Source organism: Oncorhynchus gorbuscha, unplaced genomic scaffold (genome assembly GCF_021184085.1).
Source record: "Oncorhynchus gorbuscha isolate QuinsamMale2020 ecotype Even-year unplaced genomic scaffold, OgorEven_v1.0 Un_scaffold_27:::fragment_6:::debris, whole genome shotgun sequence".
NCBI classification, from domain to species: domain Eukaryota; kingdom Metazoa; phylum Chordata; class Actinopteri; order Salmoniformes; family Salmonidae; genus Oncorhynchus; species Oncorhynchus gorbuscha.
In genome coordinates, this window is record NW_025745132.1 from 23,783 (window position 1) to 44,678 (window position 20,896).

At 42.8% G+C, this 20,896-nt stretch overlaps 1 protein-coding gene across 1 annotated transcript in view; it reads left to right on the forward strand.

Moving 5' to 3' along the window:
* LOC124017546 (integrin alpha-2-like) overlaps positions 1-20,896 on the forward strand; it is a 48,416-nt gene that overhangs the window by 16,801 nt on the left and 10,719 nt on the right. Inside the window, exons 3-18 of the mRNA XM_046332762.1 lie at positions 7,057-7,166; positions 7,518-7,609; positions 9,164-9,278; positions 9,432-9,559; positions 9,997-10,145; positions 10,541-10,691; positions 10,911-11,076; positions 11,290-11,363; positions 11,471-11,609; positions 11,874-12,019; positions 12,546-12,689; positions 15,079-15,282; positions 15,411-15,541; positions 16,098-16,261; positions 16,488-16,636; positions 18,745-18,855. Coding sequence (XP_046188718.1) covers positions 7,057-7,166; positions 7,518-7,609; positions 9,164-9,278; positions 9,432-9,559; positions 9,997-10,145; positions 10,541-10,691; positions 10,911-11,076; positions 11,290-11,363; positions 11,471-11,609; positions 11,874-12,019; positions 12,546-12,689; positions 15,079-15,282; positions 15,411-15,541; positions 16,098-16,261; positions 16,488-16,636; positions 18,745-18,855 — 2,173 coding nt within the window. The remainder of the gene's footprint in view (positions 1-7,056; positions 7,167-7,517; positions 7,610-9,163; positions 9,279-9,431; positions 9,560-9,996; positions 10,146-10,540; positions 10,692-10,910; positions 11,077-11,289; positions 11,364-11,470; positions 11,610-11,873; positions 12,020-12,545; positions 12,690-15,078; positions 15,283-15,410; positions 15,542-16,097; positions 16,262-16,487; positions 16,637-18,744; positions 18,856-20,896) is intronic.

Genomic DNA, 20,896 nt, shown 5'->3' on the forward strand with positions numbered 1-20,896 from the left:
CAATGTTGTTGATCCATCCTCAGTTTTCTCCTGTCACAGACAGTGAACTCTGTAGCTCTTTTAAAATGACCAATGACCTCATGGTAACATCACCGAGCAGTTTCCTTTCAGTTCAGAAGGACAACTGTATCTTTGATCTGTCTGGGTGGTTTAATACACAATCCACAGCATCATTATTAACTTGACCATGTGCTTAAAGAGATATTCAATGTCTGATTTGTTATTGTTACCCATCTACCAATCACTGTCCCTCCTTCTTTATGAGGCTTTCGAAAATCTCCCTGGTATTTGTAGTTGAATCTGTGCTTGAAATTCACTACTTGACTAAGTGACCTTACAGATGTTGTATGTATGGTGGACAGAGGAAGGGGTGGTCATAAGAAAATCATATAAACCCCTATTATTTCACACAGACTGAGTCCATGTAACTTATTATGTGATTTGTTAATCCAACTAATTTAGGCTTGCCTAAACAAAGATGATGAATACTTTTTATAACAACAGTACACTGATTATACAAAACAAAACTGTGGGAGTCAATGTGGTCCAGATTTTTCTTCCACTTTGACATTACAGTATTTTTAGTAGATTGTTGACACAAAAGATAATTCAATCAATTTTAATCCCTCTTTGTAACACAATCAAATATGAAGAAATTTAACTAACCTCGTCCCCCAGGGCTAATTCAATAGGTTTTGACTAACAAGGTCCCAGGGCTAATTCAATAGGTTTTGACTAACAACGTCTCAGGGCTAATTCAATAGGTTTTGACTAACAACGTCTCAGGGCTAATTCAATAGGTTTTGACTAACAACGTCCCAGGGCTAATTCAATAGGTTTTGACTAACAACGTCCCAGGGCTAATTCAACAGGTTTTAACTAACAATGTCCCAGGGCTAATTCAATAGGTTTTGACTAACAACGTCTCAGGGCTAATTCAATAGGTTTTGACTAACAACGTCCCAGGGCTAATTCAATAGGTTTTGACTAACAACGTCCCAGGGCTAATTCAACAGGTTTTAACTAACAATATCCCAGGGCTAATTCAACAGGTTTTGACTAACAACGTCTCAGGGCTAATTCAATAGGTTTTAACTAACAACGTCCCAGGGCTAATTCATCAGGTTTTGACTAACAACGTCTCAGGGCTAATTCAATAGGTTTTAAGTAACAACGTCCCAGGGCTAATTCAACAGGTTTTGACTAACAACGTCCCAGGGCTAATTCAACAGGTTTTGACTAACAACGTCCCAGGGCTAATTCAACAGGTTTTGACTAACCTCCTCCCCGGGCTAATTCAACAGGTTTTGACTAACCTCTTCCCCGGGCTAATTCAACAGGTTTTGACTAACCTCTTCCCCGGGCTAATTCAACAGGTTTTGACTAACCTCCTCCCCGGGCTAATTCAACAGGTTTTGACTAACCTCTTCCCCGGGCTAATTCAACAGGTTTTGACTAACCTATTCCCCGGGCTAATTCAACAGGTTTTAACTAACCTCTTCCCCGGGCTAATTCAACAGGTTTTAACTAACCTCGTCCTCGGGCTAATTCAACAGGTTTTAACTAACCTCTTCCCCGGGCTAATTCAACAGGTTTTAACTAACCTCTTCCCCGGGCTAATTCAACAGGTTTTAACTAACCTCTTCCCCGGGATAATGCAACAGGTTTTAACTAACCTCCTCCCTGGGCTAATTCAACAGGTTTTGACTAACCTCTTCCCCGGGCTAATTCAACAGGTTTTGACTAACCTCTTCCCCGGGCTAATTCAACAGGTTTTGACTAACCTCTTCCCCAGGATAATGCAACAGGTTTTGACTAACCTCCTCCCCGGGCTAATTCAACAGGTTTTAACTAACCTCGTCCCTGTGGGCTAATTCAACAGGTTTTGACGAACCTCCTCCCCGGGCTAATTCAACAGGTTTTAACTAACCTCATCCTCGGGCTAATTCAACAGGTTTTAACTAACCTCTTCCCCGGGCTAATTCAACAGGTTTTAACTAACCTCTTCCCCAGGATAATGCAACAGGTTTTAACTAACCTCCTCCCTGGGCTAATTCAACAGGTTTTGACTAACCTCTTCCCTGTGGGCTAATTCAACAGGTTTTAACAAACCTCATCTTCCGGCTAATTCAACAGGTTTTGACTAACCTCTTCCCCAGGATAATGCAACATGTTTTGACTAACCTCCTCCCTGGGCTAATTCAACAGGTTTTGACTAACCTTCTCCCTGGGCTAATTCAACAGGTTTTGACTAACCTCGTCCCCCCGGGCTAATTCAACAGGTTTTGACTAACCTCTTCCCAGGGCTAATTCAACAGGTTTTGACTAACCTCACCCCCCCTTCCCCGGGCTAATTCAACAGGTTTTGATTAACCACGTCCCAAGGCTAATTCAACAGGTTTTGACTAATAATGTCCCCGGGCTAATTCAACAGATTTTGACTAACAAAATCCTAGGACTAATTCAACTGGTTTTGACTAACCTCGTCCCAGGACTAATTCAACAGGTTATGACTAACCTCGTCCCCGTGGGGTGGCAGCGTAGCCTAGTGGTTGCAACCTTCCGGTTACTAGTCCAAATCCCCGAGCCGACAAGGTACAAAATCTGTCGTTCTGATCCTGATCAGGCAGTTAACCCACTGTTCCTAGGCCGTCATTGAAAATAAGAATTTGTTCTTAACTGACTTGCCTAGTTAAATAAAGGTAAAAAAAAAAATCATCAGGTTTTGACGAACAATGTCCCAGGGCTAATTCAACAGGTTTTGACTAACAACGTCCCAGGGCTGATTGACCAGGTTTTGACTAACAACGTCCCAGGGCTAATTCAACAGGTTTTGACTAACAACCTCCCAGGGCTAATTCAACAGGTTTTGACTAACCTCTTCCCCAGGATAATGCAACAGGTTTTAACTCTTCTCCTCCCTGGGCTAATTCAACAGGTTTTGACTAACCTCGTCCCTGTGGGCTAATTCAACAGGTTTTGACTAACCTCCTCCCCGGGCTAATTCAACAGGTTTTGACTAACCTCTTCCCCGGGCTAATTCAACAGTTTTTAACTAACTTCTTCCCCGGGCTAATTCAACAGGTTTTGACTAACCTCCTCCCCGGGCTAATTCAACAGGTTTTAACTAACCTCGTCCTCTGGCTAATTCAACAGGTTTTAACTAACCTCGTCCACGGGCTAATTCAACAGGTTTTGACTAACCTCTTACCTGTGGGCTAATTCAACAGGTTTTAACAAACCTCGTCTTCCGGCTAATTCAACAGGTTTTGACTAACCTCTTCCCCAGGATAATGCAACATGTTTTGACTAACCTCCTTCCTGGGCTAATTCAACAGATTTTGACTAACCTTCTCCCTGGGCTAATTCAACAGGTTTTGACTAACCTCGTCCCCCCGGGCTAATTCAACAGGTTTTGACTAACCTCTTCCCAGGGCTAATTCAACAGCTTTTGACTAATAACGTCCCAAGGCCAATTCAGCAGGTTTTTGACTAACCTCATCCTCGAGCTAATTCAACAGGTTTTGACTAACAACGTCCCAGGAATAATTCATACATTTTTGACTAACAACTTCCCCGGACTAATTCATCCATTTTTGACTAACCTCGTCCCCGTGTGCTAATTCATCAGGTTTTGACTAACCTCACCCCCCGGGCTAATTCAACAGGTTTTGATTAACCACGTCCCAAGGCTAATTCAACAGGTTTTGATTAATAATGTCCCCGGGCTAATTCAACAGATATTGACTAACAAAATCCCAGGACTAATTCAACTGGTTTTGACTAACCTCGTCCCAGGACTAATTCAACACGTTATGACTAACCTCGTCCCCGTGGGGCGGCAGCGTAGCCTAGTGGTTGCAACCTTCCGGTTACTAGTCCAAATCCCCGAGCCGACAAGGTACACATTTTTTTTTTTTTTACCTTTATTTAACCAGGCAAGTCAGTTAAGAACACATTCTTATTTTCAATGACGGCCTGGGAACAGTGGGTTAACTGCCTGTTCAGGGGCAGAACGACAGATTTGTACCTTGTCAGCTCGGGGGTTTGAACTCACAACCTTCCGGTTACTAGTCCAATGCTCTAACCACTAGGTTACGCTGCCGCCCCAATCTGTCCTTCTGATCCTGATCAGGCAGTTAACCCACTGTTCCTAGGCCGTCATTGAAAATAAGAAATTGTTCTTAACTGACTTGCCTAGTTAAATAAAGGTTAAAAAAAATTAAAAAATTCATCAGGTTTTGACGAACAATGTCCCAGGGCTAATTCAACAGGTTTTGACTAACAACGTCCCAGGGCTAATTGACCAGGTTTTGACTAACAACGTCCCAGGGCTAATTCAACAGGTTTTGACTAACAACGTCCCAGGGCTAATTGACCAGGTTTTGACTAACCTCGTCCCAGGACTAATTGACCAGGTTTTGACTAACAACGTCCCAATGCTAATTGACCAGGTTTTGACTAACAACGTCCCAGGGCTAATTGACCAGGTTTTGACTAACCTCGTCCCAGGACTAATTCAACAGGTTTTGACTAACCTCGTCCCAGGACTAATTCAGCAGGTTTTGACTAACCTCGTCCCAGGACTAATTGACCAGGTTTTGACTAACCTCGTCCCAGGACTAATTCAGCAGGTTTTGACTAACCTCGTCCCAGGACTAATTCAGCAGGTTTTGACTAACCTCGTCCCAGGACTAATTCAACAGGTTTTGACTAACCTCGTCCCAGGACTAATTCAACAGGTTTTGACTAACCTCGTCCCAGGACTAATTCAGCAGGTTTTGACTAACCTCGTCCCAGGACTAATTGACCAGGTTTTGACTAACCTCGTCCCAGGACTAATTGACCAGGTTTTGACTAACCTCGTCCCAGGACTAATTCAACAGATAGAGAGTCAGCTGGTGGATGACACTGGGTTTATTACAAAATAACAGTAGAGATTTAGCCTGGGTAGCAGAGACTGATTCTCAAACTAGTAGAGATGTATTGTTTGGTCATTTGTAATCTTGACAAATACCCCACTTGAAACGAGGAGGGTAAAGGATAAAAACAGTGAGTCAATATAGGGAAAACCCAGAGTCCCTGTGAACCCCAAATAATAGAGGTGCCTTGTTGTATTGAAAGGCTGAATGTATGACATCACAGAGAAATCCGGGGTCAAAGTACACTCCCTTTGTCTAATTGGCGGCTTCCTGTCTCAGAGTGTAGGTTTTGGCTCTAACACAAAGTCAGGGGACGTTTATCACCCTCTGAATCACACTACTTGCTGAATCACTATTCCTATGAAGCACAATTAAATAAGGGGAGTTTTGGAATATTCCAGGAAACAACATTGAACACAAGACCAAGAATTGTATACTTAATGGTAGCAGTTCATCTAACACCAGCAATGAGAAGCACAACACAATAGTGTGTATTCTGTAGCCAGTGGAAGGCATGTTTCTCTTCTTTGTGACACCAGGCTTGTGAAGAACTTTGCCCACCGTCCATCAAGTCCTGCATCCAGCTGATGCTATGGGCTTTCATTCAGTCTTTACTAGGTTTAATATCACACCAAAATATATATTTGTTTGCAATAGAACATCATACAGGTATTCCCAGAACTCCAGATGTACCCTCATGAATGGCCAATCAAAACACAGCAAGACTTCACTGACACACCCCAATGGCCATACTTTCAGTATGTCTGTGCCCACTCTTTCTCAGTCTGAGTGGTGCTGTTGTGTTGTTATACTGTACCTCACAGGATGTTGTAGTGAGTCCATCTGTGTGTCAACAGTTTAAAAACGCTAGGTGGTCTGTCTGTCCACACTGTGTAGTCTAGCAAGGTGGGGCTTTCCCCCATGGTGTGTGTGTGTGTGTGTGTGTGTGTGTGTGTGTGTGTGTGTGTGTGTGTGTGTGTGTGTGTGTGTGTGTGTGTGTGTGTGTGTGTGTGTGTGTGTGTGTGTGTGTGTGTGTGTGTGTGTGTGTGTGTGTGTGTGTGTGTGTGTGTGTGTGTATAAGCTAATCAAGAAAGGGTAATATGTGTGGCTGGTTTTTGTGGGAGGATGTTTGACATCACATTGTGTAATGTAGTGGGCATGTGTGTCCTGACTGGCTGACTCACATGGTGGTAATGTTGTGTAATCACCATGGTTACCCAGCTCCTGATCCACCAGCAGCAGACAACGGGACTGCCACTGATTATGTCTTTCTCCTTCTCATGCAACAGAAGGAGACTGAAAACATCCCCTTACAGATGTAGGATCTTAATTTGAGCCAGTTTGTTACAGCAGGAGAATAATCCTGCAGCAAGAGGAAATGTGATTTATTATGTGGATTTATATAATGGACATTTATTTGATAGGGATTGATAAATTTTTCGTAGGGGGAAATCAAGTCTAACATTCTAAAGTCAAAATTACAGTTTTTAGAAGCCTTTTTAAACCTCGAACACACTACAAGTTTGTATTTCCTGCTTTGCAGGAAAATTCTCTGCAACAAAAGAGTGATCAGCACTTTGAGATATCAGCTGATGTACGAAGGGCTATATAAATACATTTGATTTGATCAAATCAAAGTATCTGCACTTTGCCCCTCAGGGTTAAGGTGCTTATTATACCTTCCACCCTAAGATGAACTGTGATGATGTTGGTAGAGTATGTGTTTACCTTCCACACCTGTAGAAAAGAACAAACTCTGCTTACAGATCATGTTACTCTAATTGTCTTGTTGTGAATGTATGGTACTGTATCCAACTATTTCCTGACAATGGCATTACAGTAGTTGCCATTAATGAAGTAATTTAGATCTTCACACCATTGTAAGTAAATATTTGTGATGTGATGTGATGTGATGTGTGTGTGTGTGTGTGTGTGTGTGTGTGTGTGTGTGTGTGTGTGTGTGTGTGTGTGTGTGTGTGTGTGTGTGTGTGTGTGTGTGTGTGTGTGTGTGTGTGTGTGTGTGTGTGTGTGTGTGTGTGTGTGTGTGTGTGTGTGTGTGTGTGTGTGTGTGTGTGTGTGTGTGTGTGTGTGTGTGTGTGTGTGTGTGTGTGTGTGTGTGTGTGTTTCCCCTCAGGTTGCTGGTTGGTTCTCCCTGGAGTGGATACAACCAGGACAGGAAAGGGGACGTCTACAAGTGTGAGATCAGAGGGGCCAGTTCAGGATGTCAGAGACTCAACCTGCAAAGTAAGACAGCTCCAGCTATTTTCTATAACCAACTCTTATTCATTTAGCAATCCTTGTGTGACTTGTGTAGTGTTATCTTGTGTTTTACCATAGCATTCCTTTAAATCTCTTTGAATCCTGTCAAATCTGTCTGTCAGTCAGAATTATGGCCACAGAAGTTAGGATGGGATTTTGTTCAGAGTTGAGAGTTCTCATTGAACTCTGTGCTCATTTTGGGTTTTAATGAATGTTAGTAAACCTCTGTAATTACACCATGAGAATGTATTCAATAACACTTTAAAGTGTTTTTCTTATTGCAGCATAATTATTCCTGTAAGTACAGTGTACTAACTGTTCGTCCTCTCCTGTTAGACTCAGTCAGCATATCAACAGTGAGTAATGTCAATGTCAACATGAGCCTGGGGCTGACCCTAACCCGTACAGCTACAGAAGATACATTTATGGTAATTTGATTTTACATCACTACTTCTGTACAGCTGTAGAACTACCCTAACCCTAGCTACCCTAAGCCTAGCTACCCTAACCCTTGCTACCCTAACCCTAGCTACCCTAACCCAAGCTACCCTAAACTGAGCTACCCTAACCCGAGCTACCCTAACCCGAGTTACCCTAACCCTAGATACCCTAACCCGAGCTACCCTAACCCGGGATACCCTAACCCGAGCTACCCTAACCCTAGCTACCCTAACCTGAGCTACCCTAACCCGAGCTACCCTAACCCTAGATACCCTAACCCGAGCTACCCTAACCCTAGATACCCTAGCTACCCTAACCCTAGATTCCCTAGATACCCTAGCTACCCTAACCCTAGATATCCTAGCTACCCTAACCCTAGATACCCTAACCCTAACCATAGCTACCATAACCCATAGCTACCATAACCCTAGATACCCTAACCATAATCCTAGCTACCCTAATCCTAGCTACCCTACCCCTAGATACCCTAACCATAGATACTCTAACCCTAGATACCCTAGCTACCCTTACCCTAACCCTAGCTACCCTAACCCTAGATACCCTAACCCTAGATACCATAACCCTAGATATCCTAACCCTAGCTACCATAACCCTAGCTACACTAGATACCCTAGATACCCTAAGCCTAGCTACCCTAACCCTATCTACCCTAACCCTGGATACCCTAGATATCCTAAGCCTAGCTAACCTAACCCTAGCTACCATACCCCTAGATACCTTAATCCTAGCTACCCTAATCTTAGCTAGCCTAAACTGAGATATCCTAGCTACCCTAGATATCCTAAGCCTAGCTAACCTAACCCTAAATATCCTAAGCCTAGCTAACCTAACCCTAGATATCCTAAGCCTAGCTAACCTAACCCTAGATATCCTACGCCTAGCTAACCTAACCCTAGATATCCTAAGCCTAGCTAACCTAACCCTAAATATCCTAAGCCTAGCTAACCTAACCCTAGATATCCTAAGCCTAGCTAACCTAACCCTAGATATCCTACGCCTAGCTAACCTAACCCTAGATATCCTACGCCTAGCTAACCTAACCCTAGATATCCTAAGCCTAGCTAACCTAACCCTAGATATCCTACGCCTAGCTAACCTAACCCTAGATATCCTACGCCTAGCTAACCTAACCCTAGATATCCTACGCCTAGCTAACCTAACCCTAGATATCCTACGCCTAGCTAACCTAACCCTAGATATCCTAAGCCTAGCTAACCTAACCCTAGATATCCTACGCCTAGCTAACCTAACCCTAGATATCCTAAGCCTAGCTAACCTAACCCTAGATATCCTACGCCTAGCTAACCTAACCCTAGATATCCTACGCCTAGCTACCCTAAACTGAGATACCCTAGCCCGCACGGTCACAAGGGAAAAATGTATTCATGGTAAGCAGATTTAACCTATATCTGATTGTACAGTTGGAAAACTCCTAGAAGATCAGTTTGGGATTGGCTGATAGCCTAAAGGTTGTTTTGGATGTTTTACCGTCTGTCTCATGCGTCTTCATTTCCTGGTAGACATGTGGACCTCTGTGGGCTCAGAAATGTGGCAGTCAATATTACTACCCAGGGATCTGTGCAGAAGTCAGCCCTCTCTTCAACCCCCTGTCTTCATTCTCACCTGCCCTTCAGAGTAAGAGTCCACAATCATTTTTACATGTGTATCCTTAGAATAAGAATTCTGTATTGTTTTCACCTTTGATTAAAAGTATAAATGAAGTCCTACTGTATATCATATTTAACATCCCTTTGTAATTGGAGTTATACATGGCTACTGTCTTTCCAGCTTGTGGGGGTCCCATGGATATTGCTATTGTCTTGGATGGCTCTAACAGTATATATCCCTGGCCACCAGTTGTGGCTTTCCTCAAGAAACTGTTGGAGAACTTGGATATTGGACCTGACAATACTCAGGTAAGTGACTGTCCCACTGGATGTCATAAGGTGAATGCACCAATTTGTAAGTCGCTCTGGATAAGAGCGTCTGCTAAATGACTTAAATGTAAATGTAAATGGGATCACAGTTGTCAGTGTACTGTACATCATTTCTGTACAACATAATTTCTGTACATCATTTCTACCTGGGCTCAGGTAGAATGAAATGCCACGACTGACATTTATTTATAGGAATTGTCAAAAGCCGGATGCAATCGACAATGCAGCTTTTAAAGGCAATGTTCCTGCGTTCTAGATCTCATTCAAGATAAACCATGCATATTTCGTCTCATTTTGAAATTGCCTTTAAAAGCCGCATTGCCGACAACCCACTGTCGGATTGAATCCTGGCCCAAGTAAATGACATGCATTTGTCCCTATCAGTTTGTTTGCTGACTTTATGTTTTTGCTTTCAGGTAAGTATTATACAGTACGCGGTTGATCCGTATTTTGAATTCTATCTGAAATCCTACAAAACCAAAGACTCAATCATTGCGGCCGCAGCGAACATACCCCAGAAGTCAGGCCTGGAGACGAACACCTTCCGGGCCATTGAATTTGCCAGGTGCGTCTCAGTGAGCAACACTTTCCCTGCCTGCAATGCCAACATTTTCAGTAATTTCCTCTTGTTTTCTGGTAGTCAATGGGTCCTTAAGTGACCGTGACCTCGTGTATTCTAAATAAACATATCCTGCCTCTGTTGACTCAACATATTTATAAAAAGACTTGAACAAAAGGATTAGAACCTCTATTTGCAAACTGAAAACCCCCCAAAGAGGGGGTTAGAATGGAACACTTGAATAGAATGGAAAGGAATACAACACTTGGAAGAATGGAATTCAATGGAATCCAACACAATAAAATGTGTCAGAACAAGCGTGTTAGAAGCTATGCTTTTTGCTATTGACTTGGGTTTGAGATGGATGTTGCTGTTTGACACCTATTGAGTGTGTATCTCAGACGGCAGGCGTTCCTGCCTACGAACGGTGCCCGACCTGGAGCCAGCAAGGTGATGGTGGTGGTGACGGATGGAGAGTCTCACGACAAGGGCCTCAAAGACGACGTCATCGGGAAGTGTGAGCAGGACAAGATCACCCGGTTTGGTATTGCTGTAAGTTAATATCACATTTAGCTTGACGTATATATATCTAGGTTTGTTTCTCTTTAGCAAAAGGCACATAGGTATACATACTTATATACAGTGTTAAGTGTGAGGTGTTAACATTTACTGTTTGATCCCATTTTTAACATGACATTTTTATGTTTGATTAATCGTCCCTTTCATTCTAATATAAATCGCTTTAAGATGTATTATTTATTATGTTTCTAGGTCCTCGGGTATTACATAAGGAATGACATCGACACTAAAAACCTGATTGCTGAGATCAAGTCCATCGCCAGTACCCCGACAGACAGGTACTTCTTTAATGTGTCAGCTGAGGAAGCTCTGCTTGAGATCGCTGGAACTCTGGGAGACAGAATCTTCAATATAGAGGGTACACTACCGTTTTCTAAAGTCATTTATTCAGATTTTTTTTATAGAGGTCAAATTTGTATCCATAATGAAAAAATATCGACCTATATACATTCCAGCAATATGAATGGACCTTGAAGACATGTTACCTTTTTAAGAAGGTAGCAGTCTTACTCTGTACAGGACACTAAACAAAGCCACTAATCTTTTCATTGTGTGTTGTCTCGAGAGACAGGTACTGGGAAAGGGGGTGATTTTCAGATGGAGATGTCCCAAGTGGGCTTCAGTGCCCACCAAACCAAGAAGCAGGTATGTATGGGCTATGGATACTATCACACAAACCTCCACATGTATTTCCAACCTGTAAACCTCTATTCAGCATGTTTAAACAGGCCATTCTCTCCCACTTGTTCTAGAATATGATGATGCTGGGTGCAGTGGGGGCCTATGGCTGGAGTGGTACTGTGGTTCACTACACTCCTCAGAAATCAGACATCTTCCCCAAGACGGCCTTCGAGAACATTCTAGAGGACAGAAACCACAGTTCACTATTAGGTATGTGAGTTTGATATGTTTTACAAGTCAATATTTGCTCCTTTATCTTCATTTTAAGCAGTGCTATTTTATTGTTGGTTTATCATACAGCACCAAGCCATTCTTACGCCTCTTGATTTTCCAACAATTTCTAAGCCAATTTGAATGTTTATTGGAGTTCAAACTAAATATATCTCGATTTACAGTGTGACTGGCAGTAAAACCTCTAGCACTGGATATTGTTACAGATCAGTCCATAATGTTCTGTTTGGCTGTTCGGTTCAGGCTACTCTGTGACAACGCTGAATGATGGCAGCACGGAGTACTACGTGGCTGGCGCTCCTCGGTCCAACCACACTGGACAGGTCATAGTGTACATCATCAACAACAAAGGACAACCCACCGTCATAGACTCCCAGAGAGGAGATCAGGTACGAGGATGGGACTGGCTGACAGAGAAGAGCATGTACCTTTTTTCTGGTGGTAGATGTCAAAGCTTTCTATTATCTCTGTTCTCTCTATTATCTATGTGTGATCTATCATATCTGACTTGTTAATGTTATTATCCTTTGTTTCTGCTCACTGGCTCTAAAGATACTGTGTGTTCCATGTGCTTTCTATTCTGTAGATAGGCTCTAAAGATACTGTGTGTTCCATGTGCTTTCTATTCTGTAGATAGGCTCTAAAGATACTGTGTGTTCCATGTGCTTTCTATTCTGTAGATAGGCTCTAAAGATACTGTGTGTTCCATGTGCTTTCTATTCTGTAGATAGGCTCTAAAGATACTGTGTGTTCCATGTGCTTTCTATTCTGTAGATAGGCTCTAAAGATACTGTGTGTTCCATGTGCTTTCTATTCTGTAGATAGGCTCTAAAGATACTGTGTGTTCCATGTGCTTTCTATTCTGTAGATAGGCTCTAAAGATACTGTGTGCTCCATGTGCTTTCTATTCTGTAGATAGGCTCCTACTATGGCAGTGTACTCTGTCCTCTGGATGTGGATAAAGATGGTGTGTCTGATATACTGCTGGTTGGCGCTCCCATGTTCATGAATGAACAGAAGAAGGAGACTGGGAAGGTCTATCTCCTCTCTTTCACCAAGGTAAGCCACACATACTGCACTCTACTGCACTGTGCTGTATTCTACTGTACTGCATAGTGCTGTATTCTACTGTACTGTACTTTACTGTGCAGTATTGTACTGTACTGTAACCTACTGTAGTCTACTGTATTGTGCTGTATTCTACTGTACTGTACTGCACTGTACTCTACTGTACTGTGCTGTATTCTACTGTACTGTACTGTACTCTACTGTACTGCACTCTACTGCACTGTGCTGTACTCTACTGTACTGTACTCTACTGTGCTGTAGTCTACTGTACTGTACTCTACTGTACTGTGCTGTATTCTACTGTACTGTACTCTACTGTACTGTACTCTACTGTACTGTGCTGTATTATACTGTACTGCACTGTACTCTACTGTACTGCACTCTACTGCACTGTGCGGTATTCTACTGTACTGTACTCTACTGTGCTGTACTCTACTGTGCTGTACTCTACTGTGCAGTATTGTACTGTACTCTACTGTACTGTAACCTACTGTAGTCTACTGTACTGTTACCTACTGTACTGTACTGCATTACATTACATTTACATTTAAGTCATTTAGCAGACGCTCTTATCCAGAGCGACTTATAAATTGGTGCATTCACCTTATGACATCCAGTGGAACAGTCACTTTACAATAGTGCATCTAAATCTTAAAGGGGGGGGGGGGGTGAGAAGGAAGTAGGAAGTACTGTACTGTACTCTACTATACCGTAACCTACTACAGTCTACTATATGTACTGTACTGTACTCTACTATACCGTAACCTACTACAGTCTACTATATGTACTGTACTGTACTCTACTATACCGTAACCTACTACAGTCTACTATATGTACTGTACGGTACTCTACTATACCGTAACCTACTACAGTCTACTATATGTACTCTACTGTACTCTACTATACCGTAACCTACTACAGTCTACTATATGTACTCTACTGTACTCTACTCTACGGTACTGTAATCTACTACAGTCTACTATATGTACTCTACTGTACTCTACTCTACGGTACTGTAATCTACTGCAGTCTACTATATGTACTGTACTGTACTATACTGTACTCTACTATACCGTAACCTACTACAGTCTACTATATATACTCTACTGTACTTTACTCTACGGTACTGTAATCTACTACAGTCTACTATATGTACTCTACTGTACTCTACTCTACGGTACTGTAATCTACTGCAGTCTACTATATGTACTGTACTGTACTATACTGTACTCTACTATACCGTAACATACTACAGTCTACTATATGTACTGTACTGTACTCTACTATACTGCACTCTACTCTACGGTACTGTAACCTACTGCAGTCTACTATATGTACTGTACTCTACTCTACGGTACTGTACTCTACTCTACGGTACTGTAACCTACTGCAGTCTACTATATGTACTGTACTCTACTCTACAGTACTGTACTCTACTCTACGGTACTGTACTCTACTCTACTATACTGTACTCTACTCTACGGTACTGTACTCTACTCTACGGTACTGTACTCTACTCTACGGCACTCTACTCTACTCTACGGTACTGTACTCTACTCTATGGTACTGTACTCTACTCTGTGGTACTGTAACCTACTGCAGTCTACTATATGTACTCTACTCTACGGTACTGTACTCTACTCTGTGGTACTGTAACCTACTGCAGTCTACTATATGTACTGTACTCTACTCTACGGTACTGTACTCTACTCTACGGTACTGTACTCTACTCTACGGTACTGTAACCTACTGCAGTCTACTATATGTACTGTACTCTACTCTACGGTACTGTAACCTACTGCAGTCTACTATATGTACTGTACTCTACTCTACGGTACTGTAACCTACTGCAGTCTACTATATGTACTGTACTCTACTCTACGGTACTGTACTCTACTCTACGGTACTGTAACCTACTGCAGTCTACTATATGTACTGTACTCTACTCTACGGTACTGTAACCTACTGCAGTCTACTATATGTACTGTACTCTACTCTACTATACCGTAACCTACTACAGTCTACTATATGTACTGTACTGTACTCTACTATACCGTAACCTACTACAGTCTACTATATGTACTGTACTCTACTCTACGGTGCTGTAACCTACTACAGTCTACTATATGTACTGTACTCTACTCTACGGTACTGTAACCTACTCCCAAAGCTTTCTCATGACAATGCCCAGCACATCTTCCTAAAGCGTTTCATCTCTTTTCTGAGGGCAGACCCAATGCTGTATATTTCATCTAATGCTTTCAGTTTGGTCTCCACACCACAACTTCTGAGCACAGTGGTTCAGGACATTCTGAAAGAGATCATCCTAAGCACACTTACAATATATTCAATATTAATTATTTTGCATTGGTGTTTCTAGGGCATCCTAAGTGACCAGGGGATCCTGAGGGGTCCGTCCCCGGCGGACAACGCTCGTTTTGGGATGTCCATCTCAGCGGTGCCTGACCTCAACATGGATGGTTACAGTGATGTAGTGGTGGGAGCCCCGCTGGAAGACAACAACAGGGGTGTCATTTATGTCTTCAACGGGGACAAGAAGAAACTGAGGACACAGTGTTCTCAGGTAGCGACAGGACTCAACACTGTCCTCTGAATACAGACCTGCTGATGATGCAGATGGTGCTCAGGCTGTTAGAAATCAGTCAACGTGAGCATTGGATGTGAGATCATCTTTTATCCTGTTCATTTCAGAGAATCCTGGGCTCCAAGCTGGACCCTGCATTGAAGTATTTTGGACGGTCCCTAGACACCAACTCTGACCTAAACGATGACACCATCCCAGATGTATCAGTGGGGGCTTATGGGAAGGTGGTCCAGCTCTGGTGAGATTTGCTAGTTTCTTCTCTTTTCTTTGTATTAACCCTGTTCCACCCCCCCAACTATATCATTTTGTTTCCCACAATTCCAACACGTCCCACTCAAGTTGCCAGCTGTTCTTAGCAGCTGGCCAACTTATTTTGGGTGAAAGTAACTCTAAACCAAACCAATGGAATTACAGTAGTTTGTGAGAGAAACATCCAATACTTGTCTCCTCAAGTTTTAGTTGACTGAGGGAGATGGACAGCTTGCTATTAACTGTGTAAACTAATTGAGTGTTGTTATCTCATCCCACTTCATATGAAGAGCAGAACAGCTAGCTGAAATACAATAATGTCCATTCCCCACTGGGTCTGACACTGCTGCTAACCACTTATACATAGCTGCTGATGTCCATTATATCATTATTTAAAGAATGAATCAACCAGTCAGTCAACCAATTAACCAATTAATTAACCAATAAAGGAATGAATCAATCAACCAATCTAAAGTTGACTCCTACATTGTGACTTAATGATTAGAATTTAGACAAGAAATCTCAGTAGACTGTTCCTCTCCCAGGTCTCGAGGTCTGGCTGTGGTGACAGCGAGGGCGACCTTTAACCCTGACAAGGTCAACATCCTGAGTAAGACGTGCAGGGTCAGTGGGAGGCTGGTGTCCTGCTTCAATACCACTGTCTGTTTCAGTGCAACCTTCAGGCCCAAGATACCTGTAGGACCTGTGGGTAAGCCCTGCTTTCCTGTGTCAATCTATCTCTCTCTCATTCTCCTTCTCTTCTACTTCCTCTCTCTCCCCCTCTCTCTCTCTCTTGCTCTCTCCTTCTCTTGCCCTCTCCCTCTCCCTTCCCCTCTCCACAGTCACTGTCATATCAGTGGCCACGTTCAGTATTATAGCAATGGTCTTAGCGCCCTCTAATTGTGTCTTGTTGCCTCTGTTACGTCTCACCTCAGCTCTCAGGTACAACCTGACCCTGGATGCTGATCTCCAGTCATCTCGTGTCACCTCCAGAGGTCAGTTCAGTAACTCGGAGAGAGTCCTGCAGAAAGATATCCGGGTTTCCACCAGGGAGCTCTGTGACACCTATGAGGTTTTTGTTCAGGTAAAGATAGATAATATGAAATGATGGTTTGCTGAATGAAGTGTGTCTGGTTTTCCTCCTTCATCAGGTCTTATTGAATGACTGTGTTAATTTTGAATGGAGGAAGCATCCTTTCAACACTTAAAGGGGCAATCTGCAGTTGAAACAATAACAAAGCATAACCACTCTCAAATTCATAGACAGAGCTATGGATGCAAGGACTGACCAATCCATGATATAAAAAATATAGTTTTAACCATGGTTTGAGGCTATACAGTTGTTGTTCGCATTTACATTGTTTACAAACATTGGAGTAAAACAAGCTTATGTTTAACCTCTCTGGGATATTTGGGATGGTAGCGTCCCACCCCGCCTACAGCCAGTGAAAGTGCAGGGCGCCAAATTCAAAACAACAAAAATCTCATAATTAAAATTCCTCAAGCATACAAGTATTTTATACAATTTTAAAGATAACATTCTCGTTAATCCAGCCACAGTGTCTGATTTCAAAAAGGCTTTACAGCAAAAGCACCACAAACGATTATGTTAGGTCACCACCAAGTCACAGAAAAACACAGCCATTTTTCCAACCAAAGAGAGGAGTCACAAAAAGCAGAAATATAGATAAAATGAATCACTAACCTTTGATGATCTTCATCAGATGACTTGTTACACAATACATGTATGTTTTGTTCGATAAAGTGCATATTTATATCCAAAAATCTAATTTTACATTGGCGTGTTATGTTCAGTAGTTCCAAAACATGCAATGATTTTGCAGAGAGCCACATCAATTCACAGAAATACTCATAATAAACATTGATAAAAGATACAACTATTATATATGGAACTTTTGATAAACTTCTCCTTAATGTAACCGCTGTGTCAGATTTCAAAAAGAATTTACGGAAAAAGCACACCATGCAATAATCTGAGTACGGCGCTCAGAGACCAAAACAGCCAAAGAGATATCCGTTATGTTGTGTAGTCAACATTAGTCAGAAATAGCATTATAAATATTCACTTACCTTTGATGATCTTCATCAGAATGCACTCCCAGGAATCCCAATTCCACAATAAATGTTTGATTTGTTCGATAAAGTTCATCATTTATGTCCAAATACCTTCATTTGTTAGTGTGTTTGGTAAACAAATCCAAACGCGCGTGCATGTCCAGCCGAAAGGTCGAACGAAAAGTCCAAAAAGTTATATTACAGGTCGTAGAAACATGTCAAACTAAGTATAGTATCAATCTTTAGGATGTTTTTAACATAAATCTTCAATAATGTTCCAATAATGTTCCAACCGGAGAATTCCTTTGTCTATAGAAAAGCAATGGAACGTGAGGTAACTCTCACATGACCGCGCGTCACGAGCTCGTGGCTCTCTGCCAGACCTCCCCTCTCATTCGGCCCTACTTCACAGTGGAAGCATCAAGCAAGGTTCTAAAGACTGTTGACATCTAGTGGAAGCCTTAGGAAGTGCAACATGACCAATATCCCACTGTATCTTCAATAGGGAATTAGTTGAAAAACGACAATATTTTTCACAGGTTTTCGCCTGACTAGTTCTATTCTACTCATTATACTCACAGACATCATTCAAACAGTTTTAGAAACTTCAGAGTGTTTTCTATCCAAATATACTAATTATATGCATATTCTAGCTTTTATGGCTGAGTTGCAGACAGTTTACTCTGGGCACCTTATTCATCCAAGCTACTCAATACTGCCCCCCAATCACCAAGAAGTTAAGGTACTGATGGGGTACGACAGTTGAACTAAGCTCATGAGGAATTTATAAGTTATATTCTTCAATAATCAATTGGTACATGTCATTAATATATCAATCTCTTTAAAAATAAATATATTATTATTTGAGAAAAATTGCCAATACTAATATTTACATGTATGTATAAACATTAAAAAGGATATAAAGTACACTACATTGCTGTATTCTCATGTGGTTTTCCTTATACAATTCCAAAGATGTTACTAAGTTCTGATCCTGTAGAGAATTAGCAATGTCCAGTATGTAGCTAAAATGTTGTACAATGTTTGTTGTGTTGCACATGTTCCCAGTCAAATGAATGAAACAAATCAAATCAATTCTGTCTTATTGTCTGCCAGGAGGCCCCTGACTTTGTGAGCTCAATCGGTCTGCGTGTGGACATCGCTCTGCATGACCCAGACTCCAGTCCTGTTCTAGATGTCCTCCGTCCTACTTCATGGGAGTTCTTTGTGAGTTTCAATAATATGTTTCAATAATATGTTGTAGAATAATAGTGAAGAAATAACACATATGGAATAATGTAGTAAACAAAAAAGTGTTAAACAAATCAAAACATTTTATATTTGAGATTCTTCAAAGTAGCCACCCTGTGCCTTGATGACAGCTTTGCATGCTATTGGCAGTTGCTTGAAGTTTTTTTTAAATGTCTATTGATGGTAGTATCTGTGCTTTATGTGTTAGTGCAGGGCTAGGGTTAGGGCTAGGGTTAGGGCTAGGGTTGGGGCCAGGGTTAGGGTTAGCGTTAGGGCTAGGGCTAGAGTTAGGGCTAGTGATAGTGTTAGGGTTAGGGTTGTGGTTGAGGGTTAGGGTTGTGGTTAAGGCTAGGGTTAGGGTTGTGATTTTGGTTGAGGCTAGGTTTAGGGCTAGGGTCGTGGTTGAGTCTAGGGTTAGGGCTAGGGTTAGCGTTAGGGTTAGGGTTAGGGTTAGGGCTAGGGTTGGGGCCAGGGTTAGGGTTAGCGTTAGGGCTAGGGCTAGAGTTAGGGCTAGTGATAGTGTTAGGGTTAGGGTTGTGGTTGAGGGTTAGGGTTGTGGTTAAGGCTAGGGTTAGGGTTGTGATTTTGGTTGAGGCTAGGTTTAGGGCTAGGGTCGTGGTTGAGTCTAGGGTTAGGGCTAGGGTTAGCGTTAGGGTTAGGGTTAGGGTTAGGGCTAGGGTTGGGGCCAGGGTTAGGGTTAGCGTTAGGGCTAGAGTTAGGGCTAGTGATAGTGTTAGGGTTAGGGTTGTGGTTGAGGGTTAGGGTTGTGGTTAAGGCTAGGGTTAGGGTTGTGATTTTGGTTGAGTCTAGGGTTAGGGCTAGGGTCGTGGTTGAGTCCAGGGTTGTGGTTGAGGCCAGGTTCAGGGCTAGGGTTGTGGTTGAGGCTAGGGTTAGGTTTGTGGTTGGGCTAGGGTTAGGGCTAGGGTTGTGGTTGAAGCTAGGGTTAGGGTTGTGGTTGTGGTTGAGACTAGGTTTAGGGCTAGGGTTGTAGTTGAGGCTAGGGTTAGGGTTGTGGTTGAGGCTGGGGTTAGGGTTGGGGTTGAGGCTAGTGCTAGGGTTAGGGCTAGGGTTGTGGTTGAGGCTAGGTTTAGGGCTAGGGTTGTGGTTGAGGCTAGGGTTAGGGTTGTGGTTAAGGATAGGGTTAGGGCTAGGGCTAGGGTTGTGGTTGAGGCTATGGTTAGGGCTAGGGTTGTGGTTGAGGCTAGGGTTAGGGTTGTAGTTGTGGTTGAGGCTATGGTTAGGGCTAGGGTTGTGGTTGAGGCTATGGTTAGGGCTAGGGTTGTGGTTGAGGCTATGGTTAGGGATAGGGTTGTGGTTGAGGCTATGGTTAGGGCTAGGGTTGTGGTTGAGGCTAGGGTTAGGGTTGTAGTTGTGGTTGAGGCTATGGTTAGGGCTAGGGTTGTGGTTGAGGCTATGGTTAGGGCTAGGGTTGTGGTTGAGGCTATGGTTAGGGCTAGGGTTGTGGTTGAGGCTGTGGTTAGGGCTAGGGTTGTGGTTGAGGCTATGGTTAGGGCTAGGGTTGTGGTTGAGGCTAGGGTTAGGGTTGTAGTTGTGGTTGAGGCTATGGTTAGGGCTAGGGTTGTGGTTGAGGCTATGGTTAGGGCTAGGGTTGTGGTTGAGGCTATGGTTAGGGATAGGGTTGTGGTTGAGGCTAGGGTTAGGGTTGTGGTTAAGGATAGGGTTAGGGCTAGGGCTAGGGTTGTGGTTGAGGCTATGGTTAGGGCTAGGGTTGTGGTTGAGGCTAGGGTTAGGGTTGTGGTTAAGGATAGGGTTAGGGCTAGGGCTAGGGTTGTGGTTGAGGCTATGGTTAGGGCTAGGGTTGTGGTTGAGGCTAGGGTTAGGGTTGTAGTTGTGGTTGAGGCTAGGTTTAGGGCTAGGTTTGTGGTTGAGGTTAGGGTTGGGGTTGAGGTTGAGGCTAGGGCTAGGGTTAGGGCTAGGATTAGGGCTATGGTTGAGGCTGGGTTTAGAGTTGGGGTTGAGGTTGAGGCTAGGGCTATGATTAGGGCTAGGGTTAGGG